Source organism: Octopus sinensis, unplaced genomic scaffold (assembly GCF_006345805.1).
Source record: "Octopus sinensis unplaced genomic scaffold, ASM634580v1 Contig11232, whole genome shotgun sequence".
NCBI lineage: Eukaryota > Metazoa > Mollusca > Cephalopoda > Octopoda > Octopodidae > Octopus > Octopus sinensis.
The window spans coordinates 32,501-45,000 of NW_021832284.1; the positions used below are offsets into that span (position 1 = coordinate 32,501).

The window sequence follows — 12,500 nt, forward strand, 5'->3', positions numbered from 1 at the left end:
ATAAAATAAATATGAGCGTTATTCGACAGCGTTCTATATATTTATAAGTTTATAACGATAAAAAAACGGTAAATAGAACGAAAGTTCTATTTACCGTTGTACTTATTGTTTATCTCTGTATATATTTAATTTCTTTCTCTTCATCTCTCTGAGTAAGAAAAATTATTGGATTTGTTTTTTAAATAATAAATTGCTATAACATCGAAAGTTAAAGCATAAAATTTTATCCAAAATTATCTACCGACAAACCAGCAAAAATCCGGATTTCGCAATGTTACCAACATTGCTCGGACATTTCCACAGCTATTGATACTCTTCCGTCGCTTTTAGCCCTATACAACTCTAGGAGGAGAGCCTCCTCAAGAAGGAATTCTGCAGTTTTGTGGCTTATACGTTATGCCCAAGTTAAGGAATATATGCAGAATGCTATTATGAAGCCATACATCTTTTGTGGCTAATAACGATTATGCTTACATATATGTATATGTGTATGCGTACATCTGTGTTTCGGTATATGTGGGTGTATGTGAGTGTGCATATGTGTGTGTGCTCTCTATTTGTGCGTGCGAGCGCGTGTATGTGTGTGTGTATATATATATATATATGCGTTGATAGAAAGAAAGAAAAAACAAAGAAAGATCCACAGACAGACTGCCAGACTGATAGATAAATACAAAGGGAAACACACAAACGGACAGACAGACAACCAAACAGACAGATAGACAGACAGACAAACAAAGAGACAGCCAGATAGATAGATAGATAGATTAGATAGATAGATAGATGGATAGATAGATAGATTAGATAGATAGATAGCAAGATAGATAGATAGATAGATATATAGATAGATAGATAGATATAGATAGATAGATAGACAGATACATAAATAGATAGATAGATAGACAGATAGATAGATAGATACATAGATAGATAGATAGATGGATGGATAGATAGACAGATAGATAGATAGATAGATAGATGGATGGATAGATACATAGATAGATAGATAGATAGATAGATAACTTTCTCAATTGGTCACACAGGGGTGGACACAGAGGGGACAATACAAATGTAGAGCTTTTCTTTTCGGAGATGGAAAAGGAAAAAGAAAAAATAGGAAACAAATGTAAAATTTCGATGAAAAGGGATCGTGTATCACAGAAGAAAAAAATTCTTTTATCAATTTTTCAAAGTAACAGACAAGATTAGGTTCATCAGTGGAAAGAAAAGTTTACAGAAAAGACCACGGTAACCTCAGGCAGGGAGTAAATAAACACATGAATGCAATGTACTCTCTCTTTCTCTCTCTCACTCTCTCACTCTCTCTCTCTCTCTCTCTCTCTCTCTCTCTCTCTCTCTCTCTCTCTCTTTCTCTCTCTCTTACGATTTACAATATCATGCTCAATGTGGTTTCGTCTTTCGCACGCACCATCTTTGCTACATTCACCCACCTTTTTGAAACTTTCACGAAACAAATCTTGCCTCCTCATTCTCACCTTCCTTTTGAAGTGGTACTTGAAAAAGATGATGAGCGATTGGCCAGAGAGATAAGTATTTCTCTCTAATCTTTTCGCTTAAGTCCAGCACACACATTCTTTCGCCATAGCCACAAGTACGATGAAAACTGCCTTGCTTTCCTGGTTGAGGGAATGGAGCCGTGCAACACTCACAACAGTCTCGGCCGACAGGCGGACATGACCCACACATGACAGCAGCCGTTAGGCATAAACCCGCATGTCCGAAATGGTCCCCAAAACTAAGCATGGTACATTCATACACCTTGCTTTTCATTAAAGCAAATTCCTTTCTATGAATGTATAACATTCCAAGCTCCTTTAATATATTTATAAAAGGACACCTTAGGATTATTTTTAGTGTTATACTTACACGAACGACAGTATCGTCCCATATAACCACGTCGGCATTTACAGATGAATCTACGTCCTCTCCTGATACATGCGCCACCGTTCTTACAAGGTTTCTTATAGCATAGATTGACTTGTATATAAAAGACTTAAAATTACAATTTCACAATCTTGTGTATAATGGAGGAATTCCATTTTACAAACTTCCTGTCTAGTGCTTTTAATTACTTTCTTTAAATAAAAAATATTAACTACGTGTTTCAAAACAATTTGTAAATATTCAAAGTCTTTTTCTTAAGCAAAAGCGTCACTCCTTGTTTTTTAGTGCGTACTGCAAACAGAAAATTGGACAAAAAAAATCTGTCCTGAGGCTGGGAGCCGAGATTCATAAATTTTCAAACATTTTTTTCCTATGAAAAGTTCCCCAAATCATCATTTGAAAGAGTGTAAGGAAGAAAAACTGAAGATTAACCGTCACAATTGAGAAAATTCAACCTGTTTCGGTGTACTATTCTGAAAGTCCGCCAAGTCACTCAATTGCTAAAATTACCCGGCAACGACGGAAAATTCAGTTAATGCGAGTATGTGTATATATACGTGTATATTAGAGAGAGGGGCGACAGAGGGATGGGGATTCATTACCTGGATTAACACGCGAAGTTTCTCCCAATATATTTTCATTAACCAAGCCATTCAACCAAGCACCTTTCTTAATATGAATTCATGAGAAACCTACCTTGGCTCTTAAATATACTTGTAAAACAACATCTATGATAAATCTATGCCTATAAATTATGGCTATTGGTTATGTTATACTTACATATATTACAGTATCTTCCAGAGTAACCAGGTCTGCATTTACAGGTGAAACTACGTCCTTTCCTGATACACAAACCACCGCTCTTACATGGTCTCCTATGGCATGGATTGACTAGTGTATAAAATAAATATGAGCCTTATTCGACAGTGTTCTATTTATTTATAAGGGTATAACGATAGAATATCCTTTAACGAAAGTTCTATTTACCGTTGTACTTATTGTTTATCTCTGTATATATTTATTTTCTTTCTCTTCATCTCTCTGAGTAAGAAAAATTATTGGATTTGTTTTTTAAATAATAATTTGCTATAACATCGAAAAGTAAAGCATAAATTTTATCCAAAATTATCTACTGAGAAACCATCAAAAATCGGGATTTCGCAATTTTACCAACGTTGCAGGGACGTTTCCACAGCTATTGATACTCTTTCGTCGCTTTTAGCCCTATACAACTCTAGGAGGAGAAGCCTCCTCAAGAAGGGATTCTGCAGTTTTGTGGCTTATACGTTATGCCCATGTTGAGTAATATATGCAGAATGCTATTATGAAGCCATACAGCTTTCGTGGGTAATAACGATTATGCTTACATATATGTATATGTATATGCGTACATCTGTGTTTCGGTATATGTGGGTGTATGTGAGTGTGCATATGTGTGTGTGCTCTGTATTTGTGTTTGCGAGAGCGTGTATGTGTGTGTGTATATATATATATATATATATTATATATATATATATATGCGTAGATAGAAAGAAAGAAAAAACAAAGAAAGATCGACAGACAGACTGCCAGACTGATAGATAAATACAAAGGGAAACACACAAACGGACAGACAGACAGACAAACAGACAGACAGACAGACAGACAGACAAACAAAGAGACAGACAAATAGATAGATAGACAGATACATAAATAGATAGATAGATAGATAGAGAGATAGATAGATAGATAGATAGATAGATAGATAGATAGATAGATAGATAGATAGATAGATAGATAGATAGATAGATAGATAGATAGATAGATAGATAGTTTGATAACTTTCTTTATTGGAAACACATGGTTTGGACACAGAGTGGACAATACAAATGCAGAGCTTTTCTTTTCGGAGATGGAAAAGGAAAAAGAAAAAGAAGGAAACAAATGTAAAATTTTGATCAAAAGGGATCGGGAAAAAAAAGCGATCAAATGGGATCGCGTATCACAGAAGGAAAAAAAAATTTTATCAATTTTCTCAAAGTAACAAACAAGATTAGGTTCATCAGTGGAAAGAAAAGTTTACAGAAAAGACCACGGTAACCTCAGGCAGGGAGTAAATAAACACATGAATGCAATGTACTCTCTCTTTCTCTCTCTCTCTCTCTCTCTCTCTCTCTCTCTCTCTCTCTCTCTCTCTCTCTCTCTCTCGCTTACGATTTACAGGATCATGCTCAATGTGGTTTCGTCTTTCGCACGCACCATCTTTGTTACATTCACCCACCTTTTTGAAACTTTCACGAAACAAATCTTGCCTCCTCATTCTCATCTTCCTTTTAAAGTGGTACTTGAAAGAGTTGATGAGGGATTGGCCAGAGAGATAAGTATTTCTCTCTAATCTTTGCGCTTGAGTCCACCACACACATTCTTTCGCCATAGCCACAAGTACGATGAAAACTGCCTTGCTTTCCTGGTTGAGGGAAGGGAGCGGTGCAATATTCGAAACAGTCTCGGCCGACAGGCGGACTTGTCCCACACATGACAGCAGCCGTTCGGCATAATCCCACAGGTCCGAAATGGATGGACACTGCACGAATGCGTGCAGAACGGTTTCGTCGCTCCGGTCGCATCTCGAGCAAGTAGGTCCAGTGTGTTTCGAACCGTGCCTGTAGAGCTTATCCTGAACAGGTACTGCTTCTCGATAGCACTACCAGGCCAAGGATCTTTGGTGATTGTCCATAGGTCCAGGTCCGAATGTTGTCCTGAACAGGCGGGTCAGGTGTCTCTCGTCGACGCCGAGATTCTGCCCGAGAATGTCGTCGCACCTCCCCTCCACCAATCCTCTATAACACGTCTTTGTTCTAATGAAGTCGAACAAATTTGATCCCGGACGGCAGAGTTACTGAAGAGCAACCTGACACTCGCGGTGCCATTCGCCTAGCCTCGGTCTCTGTTTGATCCACGATTGTAGTTCGGCCAAGGAGACGAGCTGCGGAAACGCGTGTCGCACAAATGGCATCCATACCTGTTCACCGTCGTCTATGAAGTGCCAGAGACGTCGAGGTCTCAGCGCATGTCTGCGCATCATCAACCACGGCATGCCTAGCCCTCCATTTAGCGGGTGATGACAGCAAATGGATCGCCTAACCATCGGAACGCTTCCCTTCCACATGAAGCGGAAGAGTATGCGTTCCAGTTTCGTAATGGTAGGGTCGGGACAAGGCACGACGGTCAGACGGTACTCGATGACGGATGCGATGTACGCGTTCGCCAACTCCTCCCGACCTTTTACGGATAGCTTCCTCTCAGATTTTTGCTGGGTGAGAGTGGCCACCCTAGTTGTTATTTCGCCCCAATTCTTCTCCATTTGGAGGTCCGGACCATACATAGCGAGGAAAATTACGTTTTGAAATAAAGTCCAATTAATCCCCAAAACTAAGCAATGTACATTCATACACCTTGCTTTTCATTAAATCAAATTCCTTTCTATGAATGTATAACTCCTTTAATATATTTATAAAAGGACACCTTAGGATTATTTTTAGTGTTATACTTACACGAACGACAGTATCGTCCAATATAACCACGTCGGCATTTACAGATGAATCTACGTCCTCTCCTGATACATGCGCCACCGTTCTTACAAGGTTTCTTATAGCATGGATTGACTTGTATATAAAAGAATTAAAATTAGAATTTCACAATCTTGTGTATATTTACAATGAAGTAATGGAGGAATTCCATTTTACAAATTTCCTGTCTAGTGCTTTTAATTATTTTCTTAAAAAAAAAATATGAGCTTCGGGTTTCAAAACAATTGTAAATTTTCAAAATTTTTTTCTTAAACAAAAGCGTCACTCTTTGTTTTTAATTGCGGACTGCAAAAAGAAAATTGGACAAAAAAGTCTGTCCTGAGGCTGGGAGCCGAGATTCATAAATTTTCAAACATTTTCTTCCAATAAAAATTTCCCCACATCATCATTTGAAAGGGTGTAAGGAAGAAAACTGAAGAATAACCATCGCAATTAAGAAAATCCAACCTGTTTCGGTGTACTATTCTGAAAGTCCGCCAAGTCACTCAATTGCGAAAATTACCGGCAACGACGGAAAATTCAGTTAATGCGAGTATGTGTATATATACATCTATATTAGAGAGGGGGTTGACAGAGGGATGGGGGTTCAGGACGTCGAATAACACACAAAGTTTCTACCAAGATATTTCCATTAAACGAGCCATTCAACCTATCACCTTTCTTAATATGTATTCATGAGAAACCTGTCTTGGCTCTTAAATATACTTGTAAAACAAAATCTATGATAAATCTATGCCTATAAATTATGGCTACTTGTTATGTTATACTTACATATATTACAGCATTTTCCAGAGTAACCAGGTCTGCATTTACAGGTAAATCTATGTCCTTTCCTGATACATGTGCCGCCATTCTTACATGGTCTCCTATAGCATGGATTGACTAGTGTATAAAATAAATATGAGCGTTATTCGACAGTGTTCTATATATTTATAAGGGTATAACGATAGAATATCCTTTAACGAAAGTTCTATTTACCGTTGTACTTATTGTTTATCTCTGTATATATTTATTTTCTTTGTCATCATCTCTCTGAGTTAGAAAAATTATTGTATTTGTTTTTTAAATAATAATTTGCTATAACATCGAAAGTTAAAGCATAAAATTTTATCCTAAATTATCTAACGAGAAACCAGCAAAAATCGGGATTTCGCAATTTTACCAACATTGCTGGGACGTTTCCACAGCTATTGATACTCTTCCGTCGCTTTTAGCCCTATACAACTCTAGGAGGAGAAGCCTCCTCAAGAAGGAATTCTGCAGTTTTGCGGCTTATACATTATGCCCATGTTAAGGAATATATGCAGAATGCTATTATGAAGCCATACAACTCTCGTGGGTAATAACGATTATGCCTACATATTTGTATGTGTGTATGATTATTTCTGTGTTTCGGTATGTGTGGGTGTGTGTGAGTGTGAGTGTGTATATGTATGTGTGCTCTGAAATTGTGCGTGCGAGCACGTATATGTGAGTGTATATATATATGCGTATATAGATAGAATGAAAGAAAGAAAGAAAGAATGAAAAATCGACAGACAGATTGCCAGACAGATAGATAAATACAAAGGGAAACACACAAACGGACAGACAGACAGACAGATAGAGAGATAGAGAGATAGATGAATAGATAGATAGATAGATAGATAGATAGATAGATAGATAGATAGATAGATAGATAGATAGATAGAGATAGATAGATAGATAGATAGATAGATAGATAGATAGATAGATAGATAGATAGATAGATAGATAGATAGATAGATAGAAAGATAGATAGATAGATAGATAGATAGATAGATAGATAGATAGATAGATAGAGATAGACACCGCGAGTGTCAGGTTGCTCTCAAGCATTTCTGCCGTCCAGGACCAAATTTGTGCGACTTCTTTAGAACAAAGGCGTTTTATAGAGGATTAGTGGAGGGGAGGTGCGACGAAGTTCTCGGGCAGAATCTGGGCATCGACGAGAGACACCTGACCCGCCTGTCACGACAACTTTCGGGTCTGGACCTATGGACAATAACCTAAGATCCCTGGCCTGCTAGTGCTATCGAGAAGCATTACCTATTCAGGATAAGCTCTACAGGCACAGTTCGAGACACACTGGGCCTACTTGCCCGAGATGCGGCCGGAGCGACGAAACCGTTCTGCACGCCTTCGTGCAGTGTATATCCATGTCGGACCTGTGGGCTTATGCCGAGCGGCTGCTGTCATGTGTGGGACATGTCCGCCTGTCGGCCGAGTCTATTGTCTGGTTTGTACCGCTCCCTTCCCTCAACTAGGAAGACAAGGCAGTTTTCATCGTACTGGTGGCTATGGTGAAAGAATGTGTGTGGTGGACTCGAGCGAAAGGACAAGAGACAAACACTTATCTCTCTGGCCAATCGCTCATCAACATTTTCAAGTACCACTTCAAAAGGAATGTGAGAATGTGGAGGCAGGTTTTGTCGCGTGAAAGTTTCAAAAAGTTGGGTGAATGTAGCAAAGATGGTGCGCGCGAGTGACGAAACCACTTTGAGTATGATCCTTTAAATCATAAGAGAGAGAGAGAGAGAGAGAGAGAGAGAGAGAGAGAGAGAGAGAGAGAGAGAGTACATTGTACTCTTGCTTTTATTTCCCTCCCTGTCTGAAGTTACCGTGGTCTTTACTGTAAGCTTTTCTTTCCAATGATGAACCTAATATTGTTTGTTACTTTGAAAAAAACGATAAAAAGTTTTATTCTTTCTGTGAAACACGATCCCTTTTGATCCCTTTTTTTCCCGATCCATATTGATGGAAATTTAATATTTGTTTCCTTTTTTTTTCTTTTTCCTTTTCCATCTCCGAAAAGAAAAGCTCTACATTTGTATCGTCCCCTCCGTGTCCACCCCTGTGTGGCAATAATAAAAGTTATCTATCTATCTATCTATCTATCTATCTATCTATCTATCTATCTATCTATCTATCTATCTATCTATCTATCTATCTATCTATCTCTATCTATCTATCTATCTATCTATCTATCTATCTATCTATCTATCTATCTATCTATCTGTCTGTCTGTCTGTCTGTCTGTCTCTCCGTTTGTGTGTTTCCCTTTGTACTTTTCGATGCTATAGCAAATTATTAGGATTTTCTCAATTGCGACGGTTAATCTTCAGTTTTTCTTCCCTACACCCTTCAAATGATGATTTGGGGAAATTTTTGGAAGAATAGTTTTGAAAATTTATTAATCTTGTGAAAACTAAGCAGGGTACATTCATACACCTTGCTTTTCATTAAAGCAAATTCCTTTCTATGAATGTATAACATTCCAAGCTCCTTTAATATATTGCTAAAAAGACATTTAGGATTATTTTTAGTGTTATACTTACACGAACGACGGTATCGTCCAATATAACCACGTCGGCATTTACAGGTGAATCTACGTCCTTTCCTGATACTTATGCCGCCGTTCTTACAAGGTTTCTTATAGCATGGATTCACTTGTATATAAAAGAATTAAAATTAGAATTTCACAATCTTGTGTATAATTACAATGAAATAATGGAGAAATTCAATTTTACAAATTTCCTGTCTAGTGCTTTTAATTACTTTCTTTAAATAAAAAATATGAGCTTCGGGTTTCAAAACAATTTGTAAATTTTCAAAATCTTTTTCATAAGCAAAAGCGTCTCTCTTTGTTTTTAAGAGCGTACTGCAAACAGAAAATTGGCCAAAAAAAAATCTGTCCTGAGGCTGGGAGCCGAGATTCATAAATTTTCAAACATTTTCTTCCAATAAAAATTTCCCCAAATCATCATTTGAAAGGGTGTAAGAATGAAAAACTGAAGATTAACCATCGCAATTAAGAAAATCCAACCTGTTTCGGTGTACTATGCGGAAAGTCCGCCAAGTCACCCAATTGCGATAATTACACGGCAACTACGGGAGATTCAGTTAATGCGAGTATGTGTATATATACGTGTATATTAGAGAGAGGGGCGACAGAGGGATGGGGATTCATTACGTGGAATAACAGGCGAAGTTTCTCCCAATATATTTTCATTAAACAAGCCATTCAACCATGCACATTTCTTAATATGTATTCATGAGGAACCTACCTTGGCTCTTTAAATATACTTGTAAAACAAAATCTATGATAAATCTATGCCTATAAATTATGGCTATTTCTTATGTTATACTTACATATATTACAGTATCTTCCAGAGTAACCAGGTCTGCATATACAGGTGAATCTATGTCCTTTCTTGATACATGTGCCGCCATTCTTACAAGGTCTCCAATGGCATGGATTGACTAGTGTATAAAATAAATATGAGCCTTATTCCACAGTGTTCTATATATATATAAGGATATAACGATAGAATATCCTTTAACGAAAGTTCTATTTACCGTTGTACTTATTGTCTATCTCTGTATATATTTATTTTCTTTGTCATCATCTCTCTGTGTAAGAAATATGATTGGATTTTTTTTAACAAAGAGCTGTTCTTCACTCCTGCTCCAGAGCGTAGGCTGCTGGGTCACTCTGAAAAGCTCTATCTGCGACGATTTCATCTCAATCGAACGAGAAGGGGTTTCTCCGTCCGAGTTGCGTATCCGTGGAATAAGCTGCCGGACGAGATAGTGAAGCTGCCGACGACCGCTCGGTTCAAAGCCACTCTTGATCAGAAATGGCCTGAACTCTTTGCATGAACACCACCCTGTACATAACTCCATGTCCCCCTACATGGCCTTCCTTTTTGCTTTTTGAGCCAAAAAATTAGCTTAACTTTTAAATAATAATTTGCTATAACAATGAAAAGTAAAGCATAAAATTTTATCCAAAATTAGCCACCGAGAAAATTTTTGTGTCGAGGAGTGCTATTTACGGAACCATCATTGTCATGAATTAGAAGAATTGGGGAACTCGCAAAAGTGATAGATATTCTTCAAGCAAAGTACAAAAAGGATTAGCTATACATTGTAAGATGCGAGATCTGGTACTTTGCAGTTTATGCACCCAGTCACACTTCGCGATTCGAATGATGGTCTTTTCAAAGTTGCGATACTGAGTAAGGGCCTCCCAGTTTGCAAGAATGGGTAAATATCTTCAAGCGTTTTATGCCGGGTTATTTTCGTGTAATATCTAACACACTTATGAAGGAATCATTCGAAAGACTTGGAGTGTGAATTTGGTTCCGTGGAAATTTAAAACGAAGTTCCTATGAGGACAGATTTACTCACCCTTTTAGTTGTTTCTGATGTAGCCTTAAATATTGGGTGTTTGGCATGTAATTTTGAATGTAGCAATTTCAATAAGTGTAATTAATTATAACCTGCTAGTTTCATTAAGAATCCTGTTAATTTCATATTAATGTGTAACTATTTAGCCGATTAAAACCTTGTAATAATTACAATCAGGCTTTTAAAAATATAATCGATATTAAAAATGTGGAGGTGCAATGGCCCAGTGGTTAGGGCAGCGGATCGTGGTCGGAGGATCGCGGTTTCGATTCCCAGACCGGGCGTTGTGTGTGTTTATTGAGCGAAAGCACCTAAAAAGCTCCACGATGCTCCGGCAGGGGGTGGTGGCGACTCCTGTTGTACTCTTTCGCCACACAAAAAAAAAATAAGGCGGCGAGCTGGCAGAAACGTTAGCAGACCGGACGAAATTCTTCGCGGTATTGCGTCTGTCGTTGCGTTCTGAGTTCAAATTCCGCCGAGGTCGACTTTGTCTTTCATCCTTTCGGGGTCGATAAATTAAGTACCAGTTACGCACTGGGGTCGATGTAATCGACTTAATCCATTTGTCTGTCCTTGTTTGTCCCCTCTATGTTTAGCCCCTTGTGGGCAATAAAGAAAGAGATATCAAAAATGAATAAACCATAACTAACCAATTTCGTAAACACTGTTTGCCAAGAATCCGCCACACGTCTGCCCTGACTTGCATTTCATATTACAATTATGGGCTCCACCATATTTGGAATACCTTCCGCTACAAAAACATTGTTTTCCATACTGAAAGCATAAATAAAATAGATAATTATATCAAAATAAATTCTGATCTGTTAATTAGATAGTTATTGAAACTGAAAAACTTATATATATATATATATATATATATATATATATATATATATTATATATATATATATATATATATATATATATATATATATACATGTATGTATGTATATATATATATGTATGTAGATATGTATGTATGTATGTATGTATGTATGTATGTATATATGTATATATAGTCACAATGAGAGTATTCAAAACTCTTATAGGGATATTTATCCAAGATACACAGGTTTAATATATTAAATTTTGATGAGACAATCCTTCAATGAATATATTACATGAATATATTATATAGAATATGATAAGATATCAGTTATTTTTATTGAGAGAGATGTAATGGACACAAATTAATTTATTAATATGCTGATTAATTAATAAATTAATTTGTATCCATTACATCTCTGTTTTCTAACTCAATAAAGATGTATTTATATACATATATGTTTGTGTGTGTGTGTGTGTGTGTGTGTGTGTGTGTTTTCGGCATGATTGAACGCTAATTCCACAAGTTTTTTTATATTCTCTCTCTGTTTATTTCCTCATGAACCATTCTGTTGAAGAGCATAGGCTCGAAACATAAAAGACCTTCTCGTCTTCTCGATCCTCAAACTAATACACCTGCTTGTTGTTTATATATCTATCTTCTTTTGTTTTCCTGTAAATTTCAACTATGTGTGTGTGTTTGTATGTGTGTGTGCGTGCATGTGTGTGTGTGTGTCTGTGTTTGTGTAAATTTTTTTTATTGAAGATGAAAAACTTCACAAGCTGTTGCTTGGAGTTTCTCGTAATTACTCATCGGACTTCTGCCTGATGGTCAGTGAAGTGAAACGTTGAGCCAAAATTTGTGGAATTTTCAGCTCAAGGAAACAGAATTTTTACTCTAGCTTTTGGTAGTCTAGTACTATTTTTTCAACCCTATTTCATACAAGTGTGCTCATAAGTGTGTAGTGGTCAGTCAGTCAGTCAGAAAGG

General features: G+C 37.1%; 1 protein-coding gene across 1 annotated transcript in view; it reads right to left on the reverse strand.

The window, feature by feature from the left end:
- The window catches only part of LOC115228874 (transmembrane cell adhesion receptor mua-3-like), a 106,353-nt gene that overhangs the window by 14,004 nt on the left and 79,849 nt on the right, over positions 1-12,500 (reverse strand). The window contains exons 9-12 of the mRNA XM_036499038.1: positions 9,645-9,755; positions 8,831-8,941; positions 5,439-5,549; positions 2,686-2,796 (exon numbers count right to left, since the gene is read on the reverse strand). Of these exons, the coding sequence (XP_036354931.1) occupies positions 2,686-2,796; positions 5,439-5,549; positions 8,831-8,941; positions 9,645-9,755 (444 nt within the window). The remainder of the gene's footprint in view (positions 1-2,685; positions 2,797-5,438; positions 5,550-8,830; positions 8,942-9,644; positions 9,756-12,500) is intronic.